Here is an 18,090-nt window from a genome sequence, read left to right as displayed (position 1 = left end):
TTTGGAAAATTGATGAAGCAGAGAAACAGGCCTGTAATTTGTGAAGTGGTGTTTGTCTCCAGTTTTGTACAGCAGTATGACTTTTGTAGTTTTCATTTTCCTTGGGAATTTACCAGTTTGGAGTGATAAGTTACAGATGTATGTTAATGGTTTAGCAATTCCCTTAATGATTTTTTTTTAACTATTCTCATGTCAATGTCATTACAGTCAGTAGAAGTTTTGTTTTTACGTTTATGAACAATCTTTATAATTTCACTCTCTTCCACTGCTGTCAGAAACATTGAGTCGGGATTATCATTCTTCTCTTCAGATGTCACAGAATCAGGGATTTTTCCTGCCAGTTTTGGTCCAACACTTAAGTGCAACACTCAAGTAATTATTGAAGCCATTAATGACATCATCCATATTATTTGTAACTCAATTCAACTCAATTTAATTTTTAACCTCTGATTACAACATACAAGGTCAGTGATGAAGAGCCTACACAGAGCACAACATCTTAGTAGTGAGTAGGAGAATAGAGAATGGAAGGTCCATTAGGTCTAGGTAGTACATGGGTCCAGTGGGTACAAGGAGTGGATGATGAGACGCTATCTGACAGGAAGAATGATGTGGTGTATGGCACCGTAATGACATAACATGGGACAGCCGTGGGCAACACTCCATCAGTGAAATGGCAAGGTCCAAGAAATTAAATGAACACTAAAATATCAGCTCTCTGGCTGGTTAAAAATATGAGTCTAATGAGAGACAAGGTCAAGAGGGGAGACAGACAATAGCCAGTGTCTTACCCTCTCTCTTGTGAGCACGGAGGGAAGGCTGAGCTTGAGCTTGTCATAGCCCTGTGCTTGCTGGACTGTATATGTGTGCATGGAGCAGAAATGCTCTCTTGTGAGGATGGTTCAATGCTAGCTGAAAATAATCTGTGTGCTTGTATCATGTGCACACACCTGGGTTTTATGTGTGTGGGTTTTGAGACTAATTAAACACCATACTGAAGATCAATTTCTCAAAAAAAAGTATTTTTCCGGTAGAAGCGTCAAAGCATTCAGGGCAAGCCTACGAAGGTTACTGACCAGGAGTCAGTGGACATTTGCATCTGACATTAGAGATACGTTGGGGTTACCGTCTCCACATATAGACAACCACCGGTTATCACGTGAGAAAGTCCCATACTGAGGTCAGGTGATGACAGCTGAACCATTTCAATGAAGACTGAGCAAACTCCATCTGCTAAAGAAGACCATTTGAATGGTAAAAAGCTTAGCAGAAAAGCTAGAAAGTAGAACTTGCGTGAAGATTTTTTTCATCAAACCATGCGTCCCATGTAGCCAATTCAGTTGTAGTACAGCTGTGTGTTAGCATTTCCCATTAATTTGAAGCCAGGAAGGTTCTTGAAAGTTTTCAGTGCTATTTTTTTATCATAGCCTTTGTAATTGTGCAAACAGTATCAGTATGCCTAAAGCACTAGCTTGAAGTGTTGACTAATACAGACAGGGCCTAGTTTTACTGTAGTATATGTAGTAGACAACCCTTACTGTACCACATCATATAGTTTGATGTTGATTAAATTTGTCAAGGGGCTGCAAGTTGTCTTTATGTGGAATCCTGTTTTCTGTGATCATCAAAGCACCACAGTTAGACCATATGTTACAGTTGCTGCATCTTAAAGAAGTGCAGTGGTGTGTATGCTGTTTGTAAAAACACCAGTTAACCATCTTATGAGGCTTACTTTTGTCACAGCATTTATCAGAGCAGCTGTGATACAAAGTGACTCATTGAAATGAATACTCTTGCTTCTTGCAGTAGGAAAGCAGTTGAGTCAGTTTGGTTTCATGAAAAGTTGTAGGATTGTTTTGAGTGACAGGTGCAAACATACTTAGAGAGGCTATGGGCCGGATCTACTAAGATCCCAAATTGCTTGTACTAATCTCCCACACTTTATAGAATTGGTCTGTTTTTGAATGTAATATACATGTAAGGTACTCTAATGGCACTAGATCAAATACCACTCTTTGCCAGCCTTTAACAGTTGGTACTTTGTCATTAATCCGCTGCAATAAAATATTCTTCCCTGCTGCCTATGTAAGAATACCATACAACCTCTTATTATGTTTGGATGTTAAGCGTTGGCTTGAGAGGCCCAGTATGAGAGACACAGGGTCCATCTCCAGTTCTAAGCCCAATATCTTTTATATTTCAGATAACACATTAGACCAATACATTTGCAGTTTCAAACATGACCAGAACGAATGAGTTAGGGTACCAATTTCTATCTTGCATTTAAGGCACATGGGTGAGAGAGTAGGATTGGAGTGATGCCTGCGGTTGGAGGATATGTGCATTCCGTGTATAATCTTTAACTGTATTGCTTTGGTACGATTGCAGACTGAAATTGATTTAGCACATCTCCAGACATCCTTCCACTCTTCATCATCAATTGTGATGTTTAACTCCTTTTCCCATGTGCCTTTAAGCCTCTGTAACCCAACAGGGGGTGTGAAATACATAGCCTTATAAAATAGACTCACAGATACCTCTCTATCTGTTAGAAATAATAATTTCTCAACAGGGGAGCTTTCATGGCTCTCAGTTAAAGTAGTACTGTGCAAGATATAATGCCTAATCTGCAAATAACAAAAGAAGTAATGCCTGGGGACAGAATATTTCTCTATCATTTGTTCAAATGTCATAACCACATTATCAGAGAGTAAGTCCCTCAGTCTATAAACACCATTATCCCTCCACTGCCTAAAACCAATATCAAACATCCCAGGCTGGAAATCAGGATTATTCACGATAGGGGTGAAAACAGATGTGAACTTTGACCTTCCCTCAAGTCGACATACTTATCGCCAGGCCTTAAGTGTATTAAGTGTAACCGGGTTATTACAACTCAGTGTGATATTTTTAAATTTCTTAAAGAACAGTAAGTCCCTTAGTGGATACTTCGAAAGTGAAGCTTCAACTCCTAACCAAATAGAGCTTGGGTTATTTACGACCCAGTCATAAATATACCTCATATGAGTACACAACTGATATGTTCTGACATTTGGTAAGTCTAGACCCCCTACAGAACCTGGAAGTTGCAATGTAGCCATCTTAAGTCTTGGTCTGCGCTTGCTCCATATGAAGGAACTTAGCCAGCCATTCAGGTTTTTCATCACCCTATTTGAGAATATGACCGGAATCATTTGAACAGGATACAACAATCAAGGCAATATATTCATTTTGATCAAGGATATACGTCCTAGCCAGGAGACAGGTAGAGAATTCCATCGCTCCAAATCCTACCTCACCTTCTCGAACAGGGGAACAAAGTTTGCTTTATACATCTGATTAAATTTAGGGGTTATGACTATACCTAAGTATACAAAACCTGCTGGAGACCACTTAAAGGGAAAAGAAGGTAAAGCAGCTGGTATCGAATTAAGGCTCCCAAGTGGCATGGCTTCAGACTTGGTCAGATTAATTTTATACCCAGAAAATGTGCTAAACAAATCAATAATGTTAAGTAGAGCTGGCATTAACGTCTCTGGATTGGAAATAAATATCAAGACATCATCTGCATGCAGGCTAATCTTATGCTCATAATCAACTAGCAGACCCCGTATAGCAGGTGCCATCCTTATGGCCTCCGCCAACGGTTAGATGGCAACGGCAAACAAGAGGGGTGACAAGGGGAAGCCTTCCCTCGTTCCTCTATACAATGGAAAACTGTCCGATTTAAGCCCATTAGTCAAAATAGCTGCCTGAGGATTATCATACAAAATTTTGATCCACCTAATGAAATTATCACCGAGACCAAATTTATTTAAAGTATAAAATAGATAAACCCATTCTACCCAGTCAAAGGCTTTCTCAGCATCTAGAGAAAGCACCAGACCATCAATATCTCTTTGCTGGAAAGCTTGAATTACATTGAGAAGGCGCCTGACATTATCACGGGAGTTACGACCTTTTATAAAACCAATCTGATCTTCTTTCATAATTTTAGGCAGAAGGTCTTCAAGTCGAATAGCTAGGATTTTTGAAAGTATCTTTCGGTCCACATTAAGAAGAGCTATCGGTCTATATGAGGAACAAGACTCTGCGCACTTCCCCTTTTTCAGAATGAGAGAAATATTTGCTTCTCTAAGAGTCTGAGGTAATCCATTATGCAAAAAAGAATGATTAAACATATCAAGTAATGGGTCTACTAATAAATCACAAAATTCTTTATAAAATTCGCTACCAAACCCATCAGGCCCAGGGGCTTTTCCATTTTGTAAGGTTTTTATAGCATTCAGTACTTCCTCTCTGGAAATGGGGGCGTTAAGATTGTTTTGCTGTTCTGTTGATATAGTAGGCAAACTAAGCCGAGAAAAGAAATCTTCCATTAATTCAAGTGTGTCATCTGGTTGTTCAGATGCATACAGTCTACAATAAAATTCTTTGAAAGTGTCATTTATAGACTTATTGTCAAATATGCGATTATTTTGAGCATCACAAATGGCTGCAATAGCTTATGATTCTGATCTTTTTTTGGTAAGGTATGCCAAATATTTTCTGGGTTTATTCCCATGCTCATAAAATCTTTGCCTAGTAAATTTAAGTTTGGTCTCCTCATCTTGTGTAAGGAGGTTATCTAAGGTTGATCTTACTGCAGATATTTCTTGCAATAAAGCAGGAGTTGGAGAGTCAACATAGGCCCTTTCTTTTGTTTTAAGCTCAGTCATTAACAAATTTTGTTTCCTCAATTTCTGCCTCCACTTGCTGGCTGAAAATGAAATAAAAATCCCTCTAGTATACACCTTAATAGTTTTCCATAGGAGGGCAGGGTTATCTGTTGACTGAGAGTTAATAGAAAGAAAATATCTAAACTCAGTATTAAAATAGGATACAAAGGTGTGGTCCTTTAAAATAATTGTATTCAGTCTCCAGTATATTATTGTGTTTCCTATGCCCTTAAGAGAGAGATCCAGGACCACATTGGCATGGTCTGAAATGATAAAACTACCTATTACACAAGATAAAACTGAATGTAAGGAGAGCCCAGGTAAAAAAAGTCAATCCTAGTATGACACCTATGGGGTGCAGAAAAAAAAGTGTATTCTTTATCCAGAGAATGAATTGTCCTCCATACATCAACAAATCCTAAATCTTCACATATAGAATTGAGTGACTTAGCTTGTGAAGAAAGAGGTGAGGATCTGTGGGGGAGTCTGTCAATAAGAGGATTCAGTATGCAATTAAAATCTCCACCCACTATGGAAATATCTGAGTGAATCTCAGAGAAGTCTAAGAATACTTTAGTTATAAAATCTGACGGGTGAGCAGGGGGGTAATAAATATTCAGTATGGAAATGACCATACCAAGTAAGGTCCCTTTGATTATAACATACCTTCCATGTTTGTCTTTAACACATTCTATAATTGAAAAAGGAAGATTCTTTCTCACAAGAATTGCCACTCCTCTACTTCTTGAAGTAAATGAGGAGAAGAATACCTGCTCAACCCCACCCTGCCGTAATTTCAGGTGTTCTACATCGTCCAAATGCGTTTCTTGTAACAGTGCAATATCAATGTGTTCTTTTTTCAGAAAGGTGAGTATTTTTCTTCTTTTAATAGGACTATGGACCCCTCTTACATTCCATGTACACAAGCGTAGCTTATTACCTGCCATACCGTTTAAGTCGACCCTCTATACAGATACATAACCCACTAAGAACACAAATCTGAAACTGCATAATACAATGAAAACAGTCACTGAGCTGGGAGAAAAACAAATCTGAACAGGAACTATTATACAAAAAAGCACAAATACATGGGGGCTGCCCCTGCCACTTAACCTGCAGGGCATTTTAAACCTCTTCCACATCACTCTCTCTGCACAAGCCTCATAAAAAAAAAGAAACAGATCTGTCAATAATAAATGGATGAGGCTGCACCCTGTTCTTCCCTGGCACCCACACATAAAATTAACAAAAACTTATGTTTGCTCACGGTGGCCATAACTTGGTGTATGAACATAATTTATCCATATGCATAAACATATAACGTTATGCGCAGATACGGAGCCCTCAGAACATACTCACGTAACGTGTATGAATGTAGTCAGGTGACATAAGGCCACATACTGACAGACATATCACTGGGAAGCAGTGTCCTCACGCCTCTGTTCCAGTGACTGTAGAAGCGAAGTGGCTTCTTTCGGGGAGTCAAATCTCCTCCGAGTCCTGTTCACCGTCACCTTCAGAGTAGCCGGGTACAGTAACGCATAGGCCATGTTCATCTTCCTCAGCCGCGCCTTTATGTCATCAAAAGCTTTTCGTCTCCGGACCACCTCAGCTGAATAGTCATTAAAGAAGGAGATCCTGGGTTCCTTGATTGTGGGGTCGTCCTGGTTAGACCGGCGGGATCCGAGCCGACGGGCTGCCTCCATCACGCATGGTTTATCCGTGAAGTTATGAAACTTCACTGTCAGCGGTCTAGGACGTTGGCCAGGGCCGGGTTTTAGTGCTAAAGACCAGTGTGCCCGATCAAGCTTCAGCCGTCCGTCCTTTGTATCCATTTGGAGGTACTCAGGGACCCACTTTTTGAAGAATTTCACTGGATCCGAGCCTTCTGAGCCTTCGGGTAAGCCAACGATACGTATGTTGCACCTGCGACCTCGGTTGTCGAGATCGTCTATGTGTTCCCGCATGTCATGCACTTGCCTCTCGAGAAATGCTAACTTCGCCTCCGATGATGTCGCCGTGGCCTCCACATCAGCAATCCGTTTCTCCGCTTCGCCCACTCGGGCGGCTACCCCCTGTAGCTGCGAGGTCTGCTCCTTAATGGCTTCCAGGACAGTGGAAATCTTGGTGTCGATTACCTTAGTAAGGTTATCAGTTATTCTGTCCAGGGCTTGAACAATACCTGGTTCCATAGAGCCGGAGCTAGCATCCACGCTCGGTGTCTCAGGTGAGGCACTTAGCTCCCCCTCATTGTCAGCATTAGCAGGGGTTTTCTTCGACAAATTTTTCGTGTTTCTGGGCATGTTGTCTGAAGCTTTTGAAAAATAACTGTCCAGGCTCATGTTAAAACACTTCTCGTTCAAAATCCGACACTTTTCACCGTTCAAATATGTATAGTAGAAATATAAACTGACAAATGCCACTGGAGCTCACTCAGCAACAATGCTTACTCTACGACGCCATCTTGTCCCCCAGGTGCAAACGCCTATTTAAATGAGGGTTTAGCGTGTTTCATGGTTTTCAGCATGGCGAGTTTGAGAGAGCGAAAGTGAAATTGGACCCTTTGGAATTAGAAGTGTTGGTAGAGGAAACGAATAAACATTTCAATGAGCTGCAGCAAAGGAATCTGACGGTCGCGCAGAGGAACGCCGTGTGGGAGAAAATCGGTGAAAAAGTTAATGCTGTTGGAAAAAACAGGCAAACAGTGGATGAAGTGAAAAGGAGATACCAAGACATCAGAAGAAGAACAAAAGAAAAATTATAATAATAGTAAACTTGCAAGGAGTTTTGTTATTGCAGGTATTGCGTGACTCCTTCTCGTAGCTGGCTCCAAATCCGCTCCGAGTTCCTCCAACAGCTCCAAAATGGCAAGGCTGGATAGGCGATATGTTCTAATGATAGTTTCCTCATTCATCCCAAAAATGTTCACACGAGGGTGAAAAATGCGTTCTCGTCGTCTCCTTCCATTGTTTTGGCGTCTCCTTCTTGCAACAATAACCGCAGCCATGTGTGCGCAATTACGCATACAAACCATTTGCACCTCCCTTTGAGACGTGTTGAATATAGACGCAGTTTCTATGAGCAAAATTGCTTTCAGGTTTGATAAATCACTTTGCGTGTGCTAAATTACTATATTTACATTTTCTCCACCCACAACACACACAATTGCGTGTAAACGCCCCATGTTGCATATTCATTGCTGCAAACGTACTAACTGAATGCAGACGCACTATTTTGCACCTTTGACAGACGCAACCCTTTTTTTGCACTGTTAGTAAATCAGTTTGTACATTTTTTAATACACACAAACCTTTAGTAGATCCGGCCCTATGTCTTTAAGCCATATTTTGACAAAAACTCTGCGGAACATACTGAACAGATAAGTGGACAATAGAGAAGTGGAGTATGCTGCAGAAGTGGTTTGAGAAATGTTTGAGAAGGGTCCTCTGTGATCAGGGTGGCTTTCCTGAAAATGAATGCTATAAATGTCTTACAAAAAGCTTATATTCATCACTGTGTTCTTTTTCTTTCTTCTCTTCAGAAACTCAGAGGCCAGTCTGCTCCTCAACAGGTAGGAAAGTCATTTTTTAACTGTTAACTTGTTTTTGGACAATTGTCTTGCTGGCTCTGCTCTGTTGGAAGCAGAGGGGTACATGCTGTCATAGCAGTGGATAACTCTCTGACCCACACTGTTGTGGTCCTGCTTGGCAGTAGAGCTGACTGGGGCCACCCTGAGGTCTCCTCTCTTAAACTAAAGCTGTCAATGGTCACTATGTGTGTAGCTGTGTTGGCTACCAGAGACATCTGTGTTCACCTCTTAGTACTTATGTAACTTGCAGTATTGTCCAAAGTATTGAAATACCAATACATATAAATACTGCATATTTTAAATGGTTTCTGTACTTATTTTTTGCAGTATTGATACTCCAGTACCAGCTGTGTTTTTTTGCTCTCCTCTCAGACAGCAAGTTGACACACACACACACTGTTATAGTGACCTCATATTCCCACCTCCTCCAGAAGTAAATGAACTTAGACGCTGTTGTGCTTAACACACTGTACACAAGCCTTGTTGTATTAATCTTTTAATAAAAATCGGAAATTTTATGCCCTCAATGTTGTGGCAGTTTTTACTTAACCTTTTTTGAAGCTGTATTTTCTGTATCAAGTTTACTGCTGATCTGCTGGAACTGTTTCCAGGCTGGATGCCTGTGTACTGCGTGGCAGCTGCGTTGCTGCTTCAGCGTGGCTCCTGCATGCCCTCTCTGTTTACATGGAGTTTGACTTTGATAATTATCAATAAATATGATGATGTGATTTTCCTTTACCCCGATGAAAGAGCGAGAAAGCCAGAGGGGGAACGAGAGGGAGTGAGGGAGAAAAAGTGAACTGCCCTTCACCTGTTGTGTGTATTCTCTTCATGTCTGTGTCATATTCTACAGATACAGACATTAAAACTGTAGTAAAATGCTGGTATAATGTGCATATGACTGTATACAGGTCGTTTTCAGCTTGATTTTTGCTGACCTATTACTACCACGCACGTGGGTCTAACCCCTCCTGAGTACTTTGTCCTGAACTTGAAATTTATCAGAATGTTTTACAATAGGCCTGAGCGAAACATTTCCTTCAAAACTTTTAGAATAAACTCTTAGGCTTTTAAAGGCCACTGTGTCCGGCAGCTATGCAACTACACAGATTTTAGATGAGGTAAAAACAAAGTATGGATAGTCGTGGTAGACCACGTGTAGGCCGACACTAAGTGCAACAAAACATGCGTCTCCCTCATTCATTTTAATCGGACCGTTTTTTTGGCACAGTCAAATTTGGTTCAACTATTGCCTCAATGCTAGGTAACATCTTTCACGTCAGAAAATGTGCAAGTGCACAATCTGGTACTCTATACTTATTTTGTATTGCAATTAGCTTAATTATACTGTTAAGTGATTATCACTATGGAGGATAAAATGATTGTGACTGTGATTTATAAATCCTGTCTCTATTTTGAAGTGGTTTGGTTCAGAAGAGCTGAGCCTGTTATGTTTGTCTTTCAGTCTGCTTTGACACAGGGAAAAAAAGAAACAGATTTCAGTGCCATGATCCCCACTTGAACCTGAATATCCCAGCCCATACAGTCTGATCGTCAGTGGTCCCTGGGGTATTCCCCTGGGAGTGGATCTCGTTGTGTTAAAAAAACAAACACCATTCCACACCAGCATGAGGAAATGCTATCAGGTTCCCTCTCTATAATTTACAGAACTACAAGGAGTTAAGTCTGGTTCAGTGCGGAGCTCCGAAACCACAGCACACAGCAGTAATAGAACTATGGGAGCTGTCTGGACATGCTGCTGCTTCTGCTGCTACTGTAGCTGTTTTCCTAATTTCAGATTTATTTAGTGCTTCTATCGATTTGTTTGGTTATGTGTGAACCAAGCCGCAGTAACAAAAAATGCAAGTGTCTGCATGAGATGTTTGCAGATGTACAGGTTGTCTAAGTTCTCTTATTTTTATGTAGGCTACTCAACTGCAGTGAAGCAGTGGCTGGCAATGCAGTTAGATCTCAGGCTCCCTCCAACTTTGCTCTTGTAAATATGTAAAAAAAATATGTATGAAGAAAAATCACATGGAAAAAAGTAGAACAATCTAAATAAAATCTAAGACCTAAAATAGTGCAGGAGCTAAAATATAGAAATAAACAAAATATAATACTGCGGTGGCCTGGTGAGTAGTAGTTATAAACTGTAATGTAACCAGGCTGTTGAATATTTTAGGATGTAGCATGAGACCACGAGTCAAGATACTTCTATTTTTCATTTGTTTTGAATGTAAAACTTGTTCTTATTTATTACAATAACAGTACCAGTGTAACAATTTGAGTAAAAAGTTGAATCTTTGAAAAATGTCCATTAATTTCAAAATGTCTTAATATTTGGTATGTCTCCCTTTTGCTTTAATGACATCATGCACTCAATTTAGACATGGACACAAGTTTATATAAAACCTGATGATTGGCATACCAGCAATATAATGACTAAGGTATATAGATATATTTCCAAGTGAGATATAGTTTTAGACAATATTATATCAATATAGGGTGAAGTTGCACTGCACTACATAACACCTTTCTTCTGTAAAGCCATGCCAGTTTGCTGTCAACATTCAGGGAGACACAGTGCTGCTATCCAGTCTTGTTAATTAGTCTACAGTGCGACGTTGGTCTGTATGTTGCACGTGCTATGCAAAATCAGTCTTTGAGATGAGTGAAATAAAAGCAGTAGCACACGTGCGATACAGCATTGCATCTATGTGACAGAGCTGCTTGATTGTGTCAGGTGAGGGTTTGTATGCATGTTTGTCTGTGAGGTGAATCATTGAGCATGGTAGTTGTTGTTTATGGTGTGAAAGTGAGACAGCAACTGGATGCAGACAAGAGATGTGTTAATAAAAGTACAGCGCAGTGATGACACAACTAAACACAACTAAACTACAGTGCGACTGTCCAGAAAATGGTCTGGGTGTGTTTTTTTTAATTTTCATTTAAACTAAGAGTGCTTAGAGTTAAAAATTGTTAGGTCAGGAAAAGCCTATATCCTAGCAACTGTGCAGCTGATCCAGAAGTCAGCACAGACAGGCCATTTTCTCCTGCTGATTGTATGTCTTCTTTTCAGTGGCAGTCGCTCACAGTGCTGTAGTCAGTGCATTTGTGTTTGAAGGCATCTCAAAGGGCTTTGGGCAGTTTAAGCTGCCAGGGCAACACTGGTGCCAAGTACTAACTGCCACCTTCTCTGTGGGCCATTTTAATTGGCAAGCATGAAGGAGCACAGCATGGGTATGTGACATGTTTATTTCTGCTGTTAAGTTTGGCATTGTAACATGGGATTTTACTGACCAGCTTTTGGGGCCAGCCTCAAGTGGCCATTTGAGGAACTGCAGTTTTTGGTATCCTGTGGTAGAGCTGAAAAATATTGCGTGGGGGCTTGTGTTGGCCAACGCAGAATATGGCACAAGTAAGGCTGTGTCTCACTATGTGAACATGAGAATCTGTAATTGAGCCGGAAGAAGAGTTCAGGTCCACAGAGTCTTTTTAAGTGACAAAAGTAAACGTTATGTAATGACCAGCCTCATTAGTTCCACTGTGTTTGATTTGTCTTGTCTTTGTTTAACCAAAGCTTTACTGGGTCGTACATTCTCTCTGATAGCCAACTGAACTCTAACAAGTCATGAAAACAAAACATATGTTCTGCTGCTCTTCTTATTCTGCCACAGTCACAGGATTATGGGAATAACACTAAGGCTCTGAACTTGGTGACTTTTTGTGGGATACTTGACATTTTTAAAGGATTAGGACCAAAAGCTTACACTTGTACTCACTGTAAACCACTGGTTCATGAAGGATGTATTCACCTCTATAAAATCATGTTTCAGAGGCTTTTTTTTAGTGAATTTCTCAATGTTCCACAACAAAAAAACACTGGAGACATAATAGAGCTTAAGATAATTTAGCGAAGGTATAGCAAAAGCTTGTGTTAAAGGTGCAGTGTGTGACATTTAGTATCTAGAGGTGTGGTAAAAACGTGAAAATCGAATGGCCCTGCCTCTTTCAATAAATCCTCCTAATGCCTCAAAATTCTACATACTGCAGCAAATCAGTTTGAAGTTTTACCTCTGCTTAGGATGTTGTGTTTTCACCCATGTACATTTGTAGGTTGGTTGGTTTGTCAGCAGTATTACACAAAAACTAGGGTTTCCTGACAAACTTGGATAAAGGATGGGTCTTGGCTCAAAATAGAACCCATTAACTTCTGGTGTGGATCTGGATAAAGAATTTTTTCTGACTTGCTTCATTTAAAGTCTCCATGAAACTGAAGGCAGAGCTTCCCTATATATACATGTCCTGTAAAAATGTTCTGGTAGGGAGGTACTTGTTGAGGAGATTGATTAACTTTGATTGATTTTTATTGTAGCCAATAGCGTAAGTAAGAAGCGTAAGCAGAATGTGAATTACGCCCCCCATCATGCAGCTACATGTCTACAAAGTAGTAGACTGACCGGGTCACCAGGAGCTCACAGTGAACACGGCAGATTAAGTGATCAGATGGCTGATGGCAAGCACGGCCAGAACAGATGCAGCATCCAAGACTGACGGATGCCAATTTGACGACAGGGAATACAGTACCAAGGTGATTTAGCAACCTGGGGCCTCACATTGGTCAGTTATTATGAATGCTAATGATAGCTGCATGACTAAAGAAGAAAGTGGTGTCAAATGGCAGCTGAAGCTGAACTCTGTAAACCACCTCAATACTAGATATCCACTTGTCAAACTGACTGCAGTTGGTTTGGAAGTTTGTGTTCAGTCTTGACACTGGCCATGTTCATTTGGAGTCCAGGTACAGTTAGCTGCTGTTAGCAATTACTTTAGCAACAAGTAAAGCCATCTGTTCATCTGGAGACTCTGTAAATCATTCAGAGTTCAGGCAAGTCTCCATGAAATATGATCCAGTTTTACCCAAATCAGTTAATACAGCTATACATTTTTATGTTTTTTTACAATAATCAGTGAGGCCCGGACCCCCGAAAAACACGAGTCCTGATTTCTGACGGGCCAGTCTCAACCGTTAACCAATATGGACCAGGTTTGATACGAGGAACGTCCCCAGTCTAGATTTAAAAAGTCAAATGTAAATGAGTAGTCGAAATAAATCTTCAAGTCACAGAGTAAAATATACCAGCTCTACGCGCCTACACTCTGCTGATACCCAACTCTGTCGTTCCTCCTGGCCATGTTCACTGGTAGGCAGGTGAGCCCAGAGCTGAGACCTGTTGCCTGCGGATACTTCCCTGAAATCTGAGGCTGCAGTCCTCGCAGACTGAGTCAGCAAATAGGGTTAGCACCATGGCTAACTAAGCTACCCAGCTAACTGCAGCTAGTGACTACAGCCAAGGATAGCTAGCACAGACCATCAGGTGTTGGTTACTCTGGTGATTTGCTGCCCCCTATATTTTTGGAAATATATATATATAATAATATATATTTCTGGACATATTTTACAAATGACACCGTTTAGGGAAGTTTAGCGGCCATCTCACAACAAAATGTGAGCAGACATGCCGCTCTGTGACCTCTGTGTTGGTAGTAGTGTGTGAATGTGAGAACTCAAAAGACATACACACACACACACACACACACACACACACACACACACACACACACACACACACACGAACAGTCATCACTATATCAGTGTCTAGAGGAAAAGCTAACAAATTCCTCTCAGAGGCTTAGGGCTGGAGTGGGGTTGGTGGGGTGAACGGGCTGCCATCCAGACTTTAACACACAGTTGCAAAGTTGACACAAGAGAGATACTCAGGAATTTGTCTCTTTTCACATCCAGCCAAGCTGAGGGGAATAGATGGTGAGGAAAGACTCAACTGTCCCATTTCCCATGCTCCCTTATTGCATCCATGGCTATGAGAGAGGCTGTAGTCTTCTCATCTGCCTTACATTGTCTCAGCTTTGTCCTTGCATGTTCCCAATCTTACTTTTTGTTGAACTCTGACTTCCTAACTATCAACAGTTACACACACTACACTACATTGCTGTACTGTTCACACTACACAACTTTCTGTCTTGTAATCAAGAATTCTGCAGTCATTATAGCAGCAGCGTATGTTATATTACTCTTATACACTCTTATAACACTTTCTTTAAAGGTGTTATTGATAACACTCAGCCACTAAATGTGGCATCCCCCGTCCCATCATTGTGGTCCTGACAACATTTTTTGAATCATTAATGTACATTAATAATCACTAAAGTTAGCCATAAGTTGTAACAGTAAATGTGCAGTGTAGATTATAGTCTCTCAGTGAATCTCAAGTCCAAACTAGGCTACAGTAAATCTCCCATGTGTTGCTTCACAGCTACCAGAGAAGTGAAGATTGTAAACACAGTCTGTTTACAGTCTCCCACCGTCCTGCAATCCTGAAACGCTGTGGTAAAACCTAGTTGTTTTGCAGTGGCCAGGTTAAAGCTTAGCCTATTATAGGAAATACTATTCTTAATGTTAGATTTAGGCTACATGTGGGTGAATTTGTTGCTCTGAACTTATGTGTCAGTGGTCAGGCTCCCCCCAGCAGCACTGTGGTAATCTGTGTGGTGAGATCTAGCGCATTTGTTGTCGGAAGTGAGGGTGAGAGAAGCTCCAGCATGTTGCCACAGGTACAGAAACATGCTGTTACGGGTAGTTTAGTTACTTTAGCCAACCATAAAGTGTCTGGATAAATGCATTGTGTATCAACAACAACTGCGTGTGTATTGAGGAAGTGGATTAATCACAGAATGTGGGGTGGCTGTGGCTCAGGAGGTAGAGCAGTCATCCTCCAGTCTGAAGGTCGATGGTTCAATCCCCGCCCCTGCAGTCTACATGTCGAAGTGTAATCCAAATTGCGTGTCTGAGTGTGTCTGAATGGTTATTGCTCCTGATGAGCAGGTGGTGCCTTGTATGATAGCCTCTGCCACCAGTGTATAAATGTGTGTGTAAATGGATGAATGCTGACTCCTGTTGTGAAGCGCTTTGAGTGGTCACTGAGACGAGTAAAGAGATTTCAATCAATCAATCTTTATTAGTATAGCGCCAGTTTACAACAAAAGTTGAGGCTTAGTCCAAACTCTAATTAGTATAAATAGAGCCCATTTGCCAATGTGTTTTCTTTGGTGATTATTTTGTGCAGGGAAGGTGCAAAGCTGCACCTAAACTCAGTTGTAGCTTGCAATGCAGGGTTAAAGTTTTCTGTTACACAACCCTCAACAATTCATGGCCCACACTCAGACTGCAACCACTTTGTCGCATTTTGCTACCATTTTTTGAAGACTGTGTGACTAATTTTTATAACTAAGAAAGAACACCTGGACCACCAAGCAGTCAGCTGAGTACAGAAAGAGTGACAGCACTCCCACAGATTTAAACATAAAGGTCAGGAACATTGAAATATACATTCCTTTTGGTTAGTAGCTCAGAAAACTAAATTCCTGTTGATATTCAAATAAACTGATATTGGGCTACATACTGTAGATAAATTGACGTGACTATCACTGACACTGTCAGCATAACGGTGGTTGCCAAATTGTTCTTAGACAGTATATTAGTGACTGTGCAATCTTAAAACTCACAGGTGGTACTTAATGCACGTGATATTCACCACCACTCTGGCTGAAGCCCATTCGTTATTTTGTGGTGATGCAGAAAATAATGAATGTTTAAGTTTGGACAGAGTGGTGTAAACTTGATCCTTTGACTGTGCCAGTTAGGATAAGTCCTGACTTTTGAAGTTTGTCTGCTCGTGCTGTTCTCTTTGTGTTTTCCTATAGCTAGTTTCTCAGTAGATGCAAATTGAAAGACAGACTAACTAACCATTGTTGATTTAAGAACATCAGAGGAATATAAGTCAATAATATTGTGACAAAAGACCAAAAATTATCAGTGATTGTGGTTATGAATGTCAATTTATAGCCCACATTGCTTGAATTTGATGATGGATGCTTTGTTGTCTGGTGTTGGGAATTTAATAACACTGAACACTGAACACCGCCTTGGTTACCAACAACGTCCCGGTGGCTTCAAGGACTACAGACCTGTGGCACTGACCTCCCACATCATGAAGACTCTGGAGATACTTGTCTTGGAGCAGCTTGGTCAAACCGCTCTTGGCCCCCCTACAGTTTGCCAATCAGCCCAAACTAGAGTTCAGGATGCCATCATATACCTGCTTAACTGTGTCTACGCCCACCTGGACAGGCCGGTGAGCACTGTGAGAGTCATGTTTTTTGACTTCTCCAGTGCATTCAACCCCATCCGTCCGGCTCTACTGGGTGAGAAGCTGACAGCAATGCAGGTGGATTCCCCCTTGTGACCTGGATTATTGACTATCTGACTGGCAGACCACAGTATGTGCACTTAGAACACTGTATCAGATAGAGTGGTCAGCAACACCGGGGGACTGTCCTCTCTCCCTTCCTCTTCACCCTCTACACCACGGACTTCAACTACTGCACAGAGACCTGTCATCTCCAGAAGTTCTCGGATGACTCAGCAATAGTTGGATGTATCAGTGGAGGTGCTGAGGATGAATACAGGACTGTTGTGGAGAACTTTGTCACATGGTGTGAGTGGAACCATCTACAGCTCAATGTGACAAAGACCAAGGAACTGGTTGTGGACCTGAGGAGGACCAAGGTGCCATTGACCCCTGTTTCCATCCAGGGGGTCAGTGTGGACATTGTGTAGGATTATAAGTATCTGGGAGTCCACATTGATAATAAACTGGACTGGGTTAAGAACACTAACGCCCTCTACAGGAAGGGACAGAGTCGTCTCTATTTTCTGAGACGGCTGAGGTAATTCAACATCTGCCGGACTATGCTCAGGATGTTTTATGAGTCTGTGGTTGCCAGTGCTATACTCTGTACTGTTGTGTGCTGGGGCAGCAGGCTGAGGGTAGCGGACGCAAAAAGACTGAACAGACTGATCCGCATGGCCAGTGACGTTGTGGGAGTGGAGCTGGACTCTGATGGTGGTGTCAGAGAGGAGGATGCTGTCCAAGTTACATGTCATCTTGGACAATGGCTCCCATCCACTCCATGACGTGGTGGTCAGCCACAGGAGTACATTCAGCATTAGACTGATCCCACCACGATGCACCACAGAGCACCACAGGAAATCATTCTTGCCTGTGGCCATCAAACTGTTTAATTCCTCGCTCTGAGTGTGGCATTATTGCTCTGTATACATGTACATTTCTTGTATTTTTGTTTTGTTTTTGTTGATATTATTATTATTATTATTATTATTGTTATTATTATTATTAGTAGTACTCTTGCTATTACTATTATTATTATTTCAGCATATTCTGAACTTTGAATGGGAGAAGCTGTAACACAAACAATTTCCCCTAGGGATAATAAAGTATTTCTGATTCTGATTCTGATTCTGAACAAGCATGTGGGCCTTACCTGAACCCTAATGAACTCAACTAGCTTCCCACAGTTGCCCCACTCTTCAGCTCACAGTCACTGTTTGGTTGGATCTGGGCCTGACATCCTCTTTTGTCACCAGTTGTGCACCGAGCGCAGATATGGTTCACTTGAACCAGGTAAACAAATAGAAATAGTCTGAAACTAAACCTAAATGTCCTTCTTGAAGTTTGGCAAACGATACAAATGACAAATGGCAAGTGATGACCATGATAAAAACACACCATTCAATGCAAACTGGAGACCTATTTATTGCATCGACTCATGTTTATTTAGGTACTGTTTATAAGAGAAACACCAGTACAGTTTAGTGAAATATAAAATCACTATCACAGCTGC

At 41.1% G+C, this 18,090-nt stretch overlaps 1 protein-coding gene across 3 annotated transcripts in view; it reads left to right on the top strand.

Moving 5' to 3' along the window:
• Nucleotides 1-18,090, top strand: part of arhgef4 (Rho guanine nucleotide exchange factor (GEF) 4) — a 146,318-nt gene that overhangs the window by 6,244 nt on the left and 121,984 nt on the right. For all 3 annotated transcript variants that reach the window (XM_084339923.1, XM_084339922.1, XM_084339921.1), the window contains exon 2: nt 8,260-8,289. In XM_084339923.1, the coding sequence (XP_084196049.1) occupies nt 8,260-8,289 (30 nt within the window). The remainder of the gene's footprint in view (nt 1-8,259; nt 8,290-18,090) is intronic.

The sequence above is a fragment of the Pagrus pagrus genome, assembly GCF_965226575.1.
Source record: "Pagrus pagrus genome assembly, chromosome: 20".
Taxonomy (NCBI): Eukaryota; Metazoa; Chordata; class Actinopteri; order Spariformes; family Sparidae; genus Pagrus; species Pagrus pagrus.
Note: the sequence above shows the minus strand (reverse complement) of the source record. Positions and strands in the feature narration are given on the sequence as shown.